At 35.0% G+C, this 12,829-nt stretch overlaps 1 protein-coding gene across 1 annotated transcript; it reads right to left on the reverse strand.

Annotated features, from left to right (window-relative positions):
• Positions 1-8,765: 8,765 nt before the first annotated feature.
• On the reverse strand, positions 8,766-10,928 carry LOC131639958 (scarecrow-like protein 15). Its single transcript, XM_058910381.1, has one exon. The coding sequence runs from the start codon at positions 10,755-10,757 to the stop codon at positions 9,093-9,095; it is 1,665 nt and encodes a 554-aa protein (XP_058766364.1). The 5' UTR covers positions 10,758-10,928; the 3' UTR covers positions 8,766-9,092.
• Between the last annotated feature and the right edge of the window lie 1,901 nt (positions 10,929-12,829).

Consider the following 12,829-nt stretch of genomic DNA (forward strand, 5'->3'; position numbering starts at 1 on the left):
ATATTCATATATTTTTGTTTTGATTAGTTACTGTAGGTACCCTAACACTAAATTAATTCATAGGCAACCATAGAAAATTCATTCTAATAGGAAATATTAGGTAATTAGGGATGGGGGCCCCATAAATGGGATGACCACCCCACCCTACTGTTCCTATCTTCCTTGTTTTACTTTGTTCCACGTTTTACTATAAGGAATTGTTAATGTAAATTAACATTAGCCAATTTTAGGAAATTATATTTAATAGGAAGTATAATGCATTGGAGATGGGGGCCCCATAAATGGGATGGCCGCCCCATGCTTGTTTCACACATATATATTTATTTTGATTAAAATACTATAGGTATATTAGTACCATATTGATTTAATAGTGAGATTTTTAAATAGTGTTATTAATCATTTTAGCAGAGACATGATTCCAGTAGAAAACCTACACCATTAAATTACTTATAATTAGTATAGTCAGTAGTAACTAGTGTAGCATTAGATAGCAGAAGAGAAAAAAACCTATTATAGCAGGAATTTGGTAATACAAATAGTTCCAGTGAGTTGTGGTTATATTAGTGGTAGCAAGAAGTAGAAGTTAATAAAATTAATTAGCTGGGATAATTCACAGTATTGACAAAAGAGTGCTTTGAGTATTATAGTAGTAAGTCGACAGAGTGATTAAATAATAGATATTTAATTGCGTTAGAATCACTAACAGAAACAGTGTTAATGGGATGGAAATTATATAAGTTCAGAATATAGCTAGTAACAGCAGGACTGGATTGGGTGATTATTATGGGTAAGTGTGCTATATTTTGACAACGGTAGTAATTCCAGTGCGAATTATGGTAAGCGTAGCTTACGTGTGATCAGGAGGATCGTGTAATATACATAATGTATTGATTTAAATATGTATATTGTTTGTTGGTGCATTGCATATCATAGCATTGAGACTGCTAGGTGAAAATCTTTGGTAGATGCCTAGTAGGTCCGGACTCATTTGTGGAGTTGTTGTGGAGATAATTCGTTGCTCGGTGGAGTGTATGCGAATTATCCGGATTCCTTAGTGAATCGGGTTCGATTGAATGAACTGAGTTTGGTACCACATGCATTTGTGTCAAGACATGGAGTCATATTGCATTATTGTAATTGATTGTTAAATTGTGGTTATGTGATATTGTGTGATAGGTGTGAGTACTACTCCTTAGCATGTATTATTCACCGTTATTTATTGAACGTAATTCTCACCCCTTTCTTTCTTGTTTGTTGTGTCTGTGCTTCTTCGGAAGTACATGTAACTCAGGTACCTAATCTGTACGTGGAGTACGTGTTGCTTGATCGAGTCCTAGGAGTCGCTCTGATACGTAACACGGGAATTTTTGGGAATTTATTTCAAATGTTATTTTATGGAATTTTGTTACGTATCGCTTTTAAATTCTAATTTTTGGAGAACCACAAGTTAAGGTGGATTTTGTTTGTTAGTGGCAAGTGTGCCGTGATTTGGTTTAAATAAAAACTATTTCCGCTGTATTATTGATTTTTTGTGAGAAACGAATAAATAAAGTATTTAAACTTTAGTTTCTGGTTTATTGGAAAAGTGTGACATTCCACTTGTGTTGAATTACTCTGATAATATTATTACTATTTTACCGTAATTTATAATTGGGAAAAGTGGGGTGTTACAGAAGACATTACTATTTCCAATGATAAAAAAATATTGAAGAGTTGAGTATACATAGCGAGAAAGAATTGTCGAACCACTATATATTTAGTGTACATTTTTTCTCCATCTCTTTAATTTTTTTTTTGCATAATATCGTGTATATTAAATATTTGTTCATCTTTAGAATATAATCTAAAATTAGATCTTATAGTTTTATCTTACAAGTTTAAGTATGCGATCTAATTCATTCAACATTCCTTACTTTGATTAAGACCATGCTATCCCTAAGTTGTGGAATTTAAATTGCTTGAGAAGAAAAATTTTATTTACCTTCGTGGTTTCTAATATTGATTGAATCATTCTTATTAGGAAGACAATGAAACATATATATTTTTGGATCAATCCGCTTGTGAAAAATAGAAATAAGAAATTTTCTGAATGTGTGCTTGAGTGAGTAAAGCACTTAGAAATCGTGATATTTATACTTACTGTATAATTAATTACATATTATATTTACAAGGAGAAATAAAAAATACTCCAACTCCCTAAATGCATGAATCAAAATATACATGAACCTAAGACTTAAATGCTCATTTTAGTGGGAAACATACAATGTTTTTTTTCTATTTCCAACACTCCCTATGCTGGTGAATAAGTATTCTCCATTTCTAATTTGGATACAATTCGTTCAAAATTTGAGCTATTCAATCATTTAGTGAGAATATCTGGAAGTTGCCCTTGTGAGGACACATTTAGGGTGCAAACTTTTCTAGTATCAAGCTTCTCCTTAATAAAGTGTCTAGCAACCTCAATATGCTTAATTTGATCATGTTGAACTGGATTATGTGTTATAATGATAGTTGACTTATCATCGCAGTAGTGCTTCATGGGTCTTTCCCATTTGATTTTCAGATCTTCTCAAATAATTTTGAGGCAAAGTAATTCACAAATGCCTTGTGCAATGGCTCAAAATTCAGCTTCAGCACTAGAACGCGTTACTACATTTTTCTTCTTACTCTTCCAAGTCATAAGACTTCATCCAAGAAAGGTGTAGTACCTTGTAGTGGATCTTCTATCAACAATTGAACCTGCATAGTCTGCATCAGTGTAGGCCTCAAGGGTTGTATTTCCATTTTTTGAACACAATTCCTCTTTCTGGAGTTCCCTTGAGATACTCTAGGATTCTATGAACTTCTTGTAAATGGATTTCTTTAGGACGATGCATGAGCTGGCTAACCATACTTACAACATATGCAATGTGAATTAAGTTGTTAATGTTTTAGAACACAAGTCCACTAGTTGAATTACGTATGCAAGTTAAGTTGTTAGAGTTATTTTTGAGTTCTGTTGTTGTTGTTGTTGTTATAAGCATGCCTTGTTGAATGTTGATGTTTGTTTTATGTTGTTGATGAGTATTGACGAGAACTTAAATAAATATTTTAATTATTATGCTGAGTTATGATGAAAAGCTTTGAGTCATGCTGAGACGTTTGGTTCAGAGAGGAATTATTGTTGTGGCCTTGATTTGCGATGTTTATGACGAGTTTTAGGTTCAGAGAGGATCTAGTGACGAGTATTGGAGTTAGAGGTTTGAGACGAGTATTGAATTTGTTTGTCGCATTCATGCATCATGTATATCGGAAATAGGTAGGACTTCAATCCAATGACGAGTAGAACTTCGGTCCAGTGACAAATTTCAGGTTCAAAAAGGAACCAGTGACGAGTTTCAGGTTCCGAGAGGAACCAATGATGATCATATTAATTAAAATATACCTCTGACACCCAAAACTTTGGTAACACATTCATTAGAGTAGATGAGATGAATACATTGCATACATAATTTCATTTGTGAAATATTATTGTTGTGGATGAATTGTGTGATTGATTATCTATGATAATTGTACCATCCTTGTTGTTTTATGAATCATTAACATATGTGAATTTATTCTCACCCCCTATTTTATGCTTTGTGTTGTCTTTACACCTGTGGTGAAGATACTTAGGTAGAGAATGAGGAGCCTTAGTTGTTGTTTATGTTAGAGAATGGCATAGTTGGCCTTCTTCAACATTTACTTTTCCGAGTTGTTTAGTTTCCACATGTTGCTCTAATAGTGTAAGACTGGAACATATTACCTTTCTAATTTGTTCTGAGAATTATTGAACTAATTATTTTATGATTTGAAACGAAGTTGATTGTTAATTATGAGACAATTAAAGTTGAGTTCTTATTATCTAATTCTGCTGCTATAATTTGATAATTTAGAATGATGTTTATGTTGAGATAATGTGACACTTTTTTTTGAATAAATTATTTTCTATATTTTATAAATTAAGTGTCTATGGTTCAGGGTGTTACAGTACCTGCATATAAATCTCCTCTCCAAGTTCCCTATGTAAGAAGGCATTCTTCACATCAAATTGTTGTAAATCCCAGCCATAATTGGCAGCAAATGACAAAATTACTCTCTCTGTATTCATCTTTGCAACCGGAGAAAATGTCTCTGAATAGTTAATTCCATAGGTTTATGTAAACCTTTTGGAAACCAACCTGTCTTTATATCTTTCGATTGATCCGTCAACCTTATATTTTACTGTATACACCAATTTGCATCCATTCTTCTTCAATATGTCCATATCGATATTCATGGCTTGCTTCCATTTTTCATCAGACGATGCCTCAGAAACATTATTAGGTATGGAAGTAGCATTTAGTTTTGTAAGGAAGGTTCTATGCGTAGGTGAGAATTTTTATAGTTTGAAAGAGGATATAAAGGCTGTTTGGGGCATTTTATTTTACCTTTTCTAATAACAATTGGAACGTCTAGGTCATCATCTATTGTTTGGGTCATCATTTTATCTTGGAATTTAGAAGAATTAATTCCCTCATTTGAAGGAGTCGAGCCAGACTCTTGAACTTGTGTCGATTCATGCATGGACTTTGACTTTCTCATGTAAACCAGATTCTTTCTATATATTGCATCCACTGCAGGTCCATGTTTAGCTACTAGTGTATTTGATTGATTTGACTTAAATCCTATTTCTTTAGTCTCAGATAGGTCTTGTACAAGTTTGTTTAACTCAACACCAGATAGATTGGGTCTATTTGACTCAAAACATGAAGAATTAGGTGGGTTTGACTCGTGACCAGAGAGATTGAGTGTATTTGAGTCATGACCAGAATAATCAAATGTATATGACTTAATACTAAATAGATTGAGTGTATTTGAATCAATACTAGAAAGATTGAGACTTTCAAGCTTATCTTCATTAAAATTCCCCCTAAAGATAAGTTTGAGTGAAGTATGGTTCCTCCTCATGAAAGGTAGCATCCTGTGACCCAAAAAACTTTTTAGATGGAGGATGGAAACATTTATATATCTTTTGAGTAGAGGAATACCCGAGAAAAACACATCTTAGGGCTCTAGGGTCGAGTTTTTTTGTCTTTTCTATGCAATAGACAAATAAGACACACCCAAAGATTCTAGGTTTAAAATTACTACTTACTGAAAAATTTGAATAGAAGGAAGAAAAAAATACATAGGACTCCTGAACCCTAATAATCTAACGGGTAATCGATTAATAAGACATGTACTAGTGAGAACGGCCTGCCCCCCATAAATATTTTGGATCATTTTGATGAAACAATAGTGCTCGGGTTTGGTTTAATAGATGCCCATTTTTTCTTTTTGCAATTCCATTTTGTTGTGGTGTTTTAACACAAGGAGACTCGTGGACAATTCCCTTTTTTGACAAAAATAAGTAAGAACGTGATTGAAGTGTTCTTTTTCCTTTATCATACCTAAGCCTTTTGATGTTTACTCCAAATTAATTTTTAATCATGTACAATTTTTTTGGGAAAATAGTATTGACATCAAACATGTTTTGGAGTAAAAACACCCGAGTAACCCTGGTACAATCGTCTATAAAAGTAAAAAACCACCTAGCACTTGTTACATTTGGATTGGTAGAGGGAACCCAAACATCTGAATGAATAAGATAGACGGGGAAAGACATCTTTTATTGTTTAATAGAAAATGCAAACAATTATGTTTAGCAAACTCGCACACATCACAATGAAGACTTTCAATATCTACCTTATTGAATAAAGATGGAAACAAAACTTTAATGACTCTAAAAGAAGGATGACCTAATTGACAATGAAAAAGAAATATTTTTCCTTTTTAGAGAGTACTGAATCTAACATAAATGAGTGGAACAAGTGGACATTTGCACACTGATCTAGTTCTTCAAGATAGTAAAGGCCATTCCTTTCTCTAACACGTTCAATCGTCTTTCTCGACTCCTTATCCTGAAATATACAACAATCATTATGAGAAGCCACACTATAGGATAAATCATTTGTAATTTGTTGTATGGAGACAAGGTTCATGGATAGTTTTGGAACATGGATGATCCTTTTTAGGGTTATAAAATGATTTATTTGGATATCTCCAATGTCAGCTACAGTTACAAAAGTATCATCTGCAGTAGAATTTTTTATTACTGGAACAAGGGGAATATGTGGAGATCTGTTTCGAAGAGGGTGTCATGTGGCTCCTGAATCTAATATCCAAAATAAGAAAGGAGGTGTTTTATGAGACAAAAAATCCTAATGAGAGTGGAAGCTTACCAAAATACGCCACACTATAATAACCTGATGACTTTTCCATACTATTGGTCATAACGGAAACAGAAGTAACCACCAAATATTTATGTATAGGATATCAAAGAAAACAATATTCGCTGAAGAGATTAGCCCAGAAAATGTAGGGACATCGTTTGGTACTGTGCAGGCGGCTGTTGAAAAATGTGCCAAGTTGTTCCGACAGTGACATAAAACCGTACGAAAGGCTTACAGAAAGTGTACAGGAAACAGATGGACAAACAACTACAGGAAGAAGTACGAAATTGTGCAAATGGCGGACGAAAAGAACAAACAGTGTTTAATTGAAAAAACTTGACAACAAGCATCGCCCATTCAAGAATTAAGGATTCTGGAAACATAAGAATTCCAATTCAGATTTCTAAATAATGAATAGAGGAAGTAGAGTCCCCTATATCAGGAGCTTTGATGCCATGTGAAAAATAGAAATAAGAAATTTTCTGAATAAGCTCGAGTGAGTAAAGCACCCAGCAACCATGATATTTATACACATTATATAATTAATTACATATTATGTTTACAAGGAGAAATAAATAATAGTCCAACTCCCTAAATGCATGAATCTAAATATACATGAACCTAAAACTTAAATGCTCATTTTAATGGGAAATACACAATGTATTTTTTCTATTTCCAACACTGCTGATTTTTTTCGCTTCAGTCTATCACATTTTGCTTATGCACTTTAAGCTTTGATTTTGTAAAAGTACTTGATTTTAACAATGGTATAAGGAGATCAATCTATTCAACCCCTTCTAGACTATGTCAAAAAAAACTGAAGCCTAAGCTTGGCATGTAGCCTGTCGCAGGCTTACTTTTAGGTCTGAGCCTGACCTTTTTGAAGGTCTGATTAGCCTGTTAGCCTACTTAAAAGCCTATTTGTTTTAGACATACATAAATAAGCAATTAAAATAATGTTTATATAGACTAACTAACTAGAAAATCAAGAGACTAAAAATTTGTTTACACTGACTTATTTTAACTTACCTATTAACATTAGTTCTGTGAGACTATTTGTTTAAGAGAACTTATGAAAATAATGTTCATAACGTGTTCTCATCTTATTTTCACAAGGTCTTCAAGATAATCAAGTTTTATTTATATATTTTAATTCAAAGTACAAAACATAACATAATGATGATAAAATATTATTCATATTTATTTAAATAGGCCGACCTGATAAGCTTAAAAGGCTTTTTTTAGGGCCTGAGGCCTAGTCTTTTTAACTATATAGGCTTATAAAAAACCCCAAGCCTTTTCTATTTAAAAAAAATGTGTGGCCTGACCTGAGTCTGTATATGCTAGCCTATAGGCCCCTGTTATCGACCTGGTCTATTTCCACCCCTAATTTCATCCCTATATTCTCTCCCAACAGACCCATATTTTAGTCGGTCCAGGAAGCATCACAAAGGGAGTTCAAGCTTATGGGCAGGTGTGACCTGGCGGTTCATGAACTACCCTTTCCGACCCATCGCGACATGGGGTGAGCCTCCCGATTCATTTACATATCCATTTAGAGATAGTTGAATGGTTATGTGTCAAACCACATGTTCTGAAAGGATAATTATTTGTCACTCTCCCAATAAAAAAATCGTTTATCCTATTAACGTGAAGAGCATGTCTTCTGATTCTTATTAGTAGGGAGAACAAGTCTCCCTATTTCTACGCTCTACTCCAACAATTGAGAGGGAATCGGTCCCTTGCCCATTATCTTGACTCATAAGTTTGACTTACAAATATCTCAATCCTAAAAATGAGAAGATTCATCCACTTTTTATAGTTTCAATACAATTAAGCGATTATCCTCATAAGTAAAATTCCCTTTAGTGTGTTTTTGTAAATACAATTTTTAATATAAATCAATAGTCCTTATTTGCACTAGGATATTCCTTAACTGAAGTGAATATAAATTTTAAAAAAATCTAATACTCCTAAGATATTTATGTTTTCTAAAATTTTAATGTAATGATCATATTTTTTTTATGAATTTTAACTCAAAACTTGAATTTTAATAATTGTGATATATGTGATTCTTTTTTAATGATTATGGTTCAAATTAAACTTTTTTAAAAGGGCCATCACGTATATCACAATATTAAATTTCCACAAATGATACTGTTTACATAAAAAAAAATACATAGAACCATCACGTTTCTACCACAAATTGATGCTAGTGTTTCTTTTTTCTTTTTCAATTCTGCAGATGCCTGAGTAAACACCTGATGGGCCAAGGAATGTTCTTATTCAAAAATTATAAATATGCACCCTCATTTGAGCATGTCATATATAACAACAGTACAACACTAACTGATGAATTTCAGAGCATATTACATACAAGTATCAAAATGAGAAATCTATAAATTGGGAAGAAAAACATGATTAGCCAAATGAATTAAGAATTTAAGTAGTAATATTCTATTCTGAATATAGTCTATGATACTGATCTCTCACTTTTCAAACAAAATACAATATTATTAATACACCATACAGAACTTTTTATTTTCTCAAATATTTCAATTCAAATTACAACGAGGCCAATTAATTAAGATACAAGATTGAACTATGTGTAGCATACTTACACAGCTCCTTTCTTTTTCTAACAAATTAGATAGACACACCCATCCCCCTAATTTATCATCTAAATTACACATAAAACAAAATTCCCAATTTTTTTTTCTCCTTTTGATATTTTTAGTTTTACATAATACAAAAAAAAAACTAAATTAAAGTTAAAATTACATATATGTTATAAATATTTTGATTCTCTACACGCTTCTTCTAACACCGCCAAGCTGACGTGGCGACCATGGCCCTCTCATGCCAGAAAAGCACCAACTCAGCTTGTCGTTTTGCCACGTGGAAGCCTCTGATTTGCACCTTTGCGAGCAAACACTCCGCCTGAAAATCCGCAAACTGACTCAACTGCACCGGCCTCATTCCGGCACCGTAAAACGCCTCTCGCCACGGTGTCGTTCTTCTTCCAGCAGCCTCCACCGCCGCAATTATCTTCGGCCGTAGAAGAAGCATCTCGATCCTCCGCGTCCACTCTCCTCCACCTCCTGCCGCCACCGACGCATCCAGCGACTCCAGCATCATCGAGTAGAACTCCAAGCTATTCACAACACCGCGTCGAAACGACGCCGCGGCAGCCGCTTCCGTCCATCCTTCACCATCCACAAAAACCACCACACCAGGAGTTATTCTCCGAACATCCGAGAGAAACGCGGCCGTGCCTTCCGATCCTAGGCGGCAGAATATCGCCGGCGTCAACAGAATCGCAGACTTCTCACCATCGACGAACCTAACAGCCTTAAACGACACCGTTTCAAAAGTCCTTAACGGCACAAAATCAACCTGCACGCGAATTCCAAGATCATGCGCAAACTGGTTGAGATTCTCACGAATAAGCCTGCTCTCAACCGCGTACTCCTCCGGCACCACCGCCGTGATACGGAGAAGCGGCGAACCGTTAACCGCCTTTTCAGCAATCTCTTTCATCAGAGAAGCATACTGAATTCCAAGTCCGATTTCAAAATCAACAACATGCATGAACGATGATCCATGAAGCGCTTCGAGTAACGCTTGATTAGTTGTAAAAATAGAAAACATAGGAATCGGTGAAATTCCAGAAAACGCCTTGAACGTTCTAATGGTCTGAACAATCTCCACCATGGAAGAAAGACGCGGAGGATTAGTCCGGTTCGAACCGGAGAGAAGAGACTGAAGAGCGTCTTTGAAATGAAACGCTGCTCGGTGCAACGGTTTACCTGAGGGAGATCGGAGCCGTTGATTGAGCCGCTCTAATATGGCCTGAGCTAGTTGAAGATGGTTGTTATCGAAACAATCCGCGGCGCGAATAAGCTCTTCAATGAAATCCCAGTTACTATTGTTATTATTGTTGTTGTGTTGGTTGTTATTGAAGTCATGAAGTAAATGATCCAGATTAGTGTTTGTGTTTGGGTAATTATAGGGGAGGTTTTGATTATTAGAGTAAATATCTGAGAGAGAAGTGAAATCTTGAGTTTGATCAAATTGGTCTTGAGAAGGGTTTGGGTAAATTTCAGGGATGCATGGTGTTGGGGTAGAATTTTCGTGGGTGTTGTTAGTGTTTTTGAGAAGGGGTATTATGGGTGTGGAAGAGTCGTCTTGTAAACCCAAATCCTTCATGATGGAATCCCACCAATCCAAATTAGGCAAGGAAGCATGATCCTCTTCCACTTCTAGGTGTTCTTGTTCTTGTAGTTGTTGTTGAGTTGGTTTCTTTTCAGGGCTAGGACTACGGCAGAGTTCGAGAACGGAGCGGGGCTCGTAGCACAAGGTGGTGGTGGTGGTTGTGGTGGTTGTTGTTGGGTTGGGAGTGGTGAGGAGGGTGTTTTGGGTGGTGGTGATCAGTTTTGGGGATGATGATGATGATGAGGAAACTGCAGGAGGAGGAACTCTCATCGCTGGCTGTGAAAGGAGGAGGGTGAGAAAGTGAGGAAAGGTGATGTTAGGATGTGAATTGATGAGTTGGTGTGGTTGGCTGGTTTAGTTTGTGAAAGTGAAGAGAGTGAGAGAGGCTTTTTGATTGCCATGATCGTTGCCTTTTTATCTTTGCGTGTGTGCATGTAAAGGTTGGCCTGGTGGGTCGCTTTTAATATCTCTATTATCATGCCATGTATATTATGGATAGATAAACATGTGAAGGTTGGTGCCATGCATGTTCTATTCTATCACTGTTTTACACACTCAACTAAAGTGCTTTCCATTGTTTGTTTTACCAAAGATAATCCAACAATTTTTTACTATGGAAAGATAAATTTATTGTATCCATAATCATTTTTTAATGTTATATTATTTTATTTTATTTTATTATTTATTAAATCATTTAGAATATAAAAGTTTTCGGTGTATCTTCACTACAAGAAAAAAGCAAATTAGCTGGGTGAATTTGCCAGGTGATATACACCTCACAAATTATTGATGTTGCAGGGTGCAATTCACCTCTCAACCCAGTTTTTATAAAAAAAAAATATATAAATGTGTTTCCATCTCGCAACGTATGGAGGGAGGTTTGAAATTTTGAAAAAAAAGGTTGCACGATGTTTATCACCCCGCAACAATGTTTAAAAAAAATTATTGAAAAATCAAATATTATATTTACTGAAAAGTCAGGGTGGCATGTGACAAGTTAATGATTTTACTGACACAAATGTTGAGAGGTACCTTACACCCCGCAAGAATCAACGCTTTTGTGCATTGCGGGGTGAGCACCACTTCGCAAGAGTTATTGAAAATTTTGAAGAAAAATAAATTTGGTAATTAATGTTGGTACAGAGTAGCAGGGGCGCTTTGTCAGACACATAGATTGCGAGGTGGAGTGCACTTCGCAACTTGTACCGACTCTTTTTATTGCGAGGTGTATTGCACTTGGCAAGTTTTCTAATAAAATTGGGGGGAAATTAAATTTGGAAATTAATGATGATAGAGAGTAGTGGGGACATGTGTCAGACACGAAAGTTGAGGGGTGGAGAGCACACCGCAAGTGTTGACGTCAAATATATTTGCCGGGTGTTTTTCACCTCGCAAAAATTTCGTAATAACCACACCTCTTCACTTCCATTCCCCAGTTTCAGTACCCTGCTTCCATGTTCGTATTCTCTCTCTCATTTCCTCTTGTTGCTTTGCGAAAACCACAAAAGAAACCCTAAAACTCCTATTTTTTCCCCAAATCAACACATCAAGACTCAAGTAAAGTTGCCGGATTCAAATTTCCTCTTGTTGCTGCGTTTTAACTATAATAGTTGCTGGATTTCTTCTCATTTTCTTCCTCCAAACCATTATTAAGGTATACATATGGATTAATTTATTTGCAATTGATTGTATGAAATAGTTTAAATTACTCATTTTTATTGAACTTTATATGAACAGATTGATGTGGGTATGATATTTTAGAAGCATTCTTCTTGGCTCTTGTCACGGGATCCTCTGCTTCAGATTCTGTTTCGCCATCAATAAAGGTATCGTTTTTTTTTTGAATCCTTCCATTAGAAAATTTATGAAACTGCCCTCTTTGGAAGAGAGATGTCTCACATCATTCTGTTTTTCCTTTGTTGAGTATACTGTTATTGAGGGTTGTGTTGTTGAGTGAACATAGAATATATAAGTTCATAGAATATATAAGTGTGAATATACTGTTATTGAGGGTTTTGTTGTTGAGTGAACATACAATATATAAGTTGAGGATTCAGAATTCAGAACTGAAGGAAAAATATTGGACATGTTTTAAGATAAGTTGATAAGTATTTGGAAAGAAAATGACTTTTGTTAATAGTGTGATAGATATATAGAGGTGAGGTGATTTAGGACATTTCACCAAAGCTATGATCATGTGTAAAAAATCATTTTCACAATTAAGAATCTAACACATGATTTCAACAACTCTCTAAATTTCACTCCTTATAAATAGATGATGAGTAAGACATTTAACTGTCTAGTTCACACAAGATATGTTATAATCAAATATGTTATAAAAA

The sequence above is a fragment of the Vicia villosa genome, linkage group LG1 (assembly GCF_029867415.1).
Source record: "Vicia villosa cultivar HV-30 ecotype Madison, WI linkage group LG1, Vvil1.0, whole genome shotgun sequence".
Classification (NCBI taxonomy): domain Eukaryota; kingdom Viridiplantae; phylum Streptophyta; class Magnoliopsida; order Fabales; family Fabaceae; genus Vicia; species Vicia villosa.

Bases quoted from the DNA above. Each gene is read 5' to 3' on its own strand.
- LOC131639958 (XM_058910381.1), bottom strand. From the start codon at position 10,757: ATGAGAGTTCCTCCTCCTGCAGTTTCCTCATCATCATCATCATCCCCA.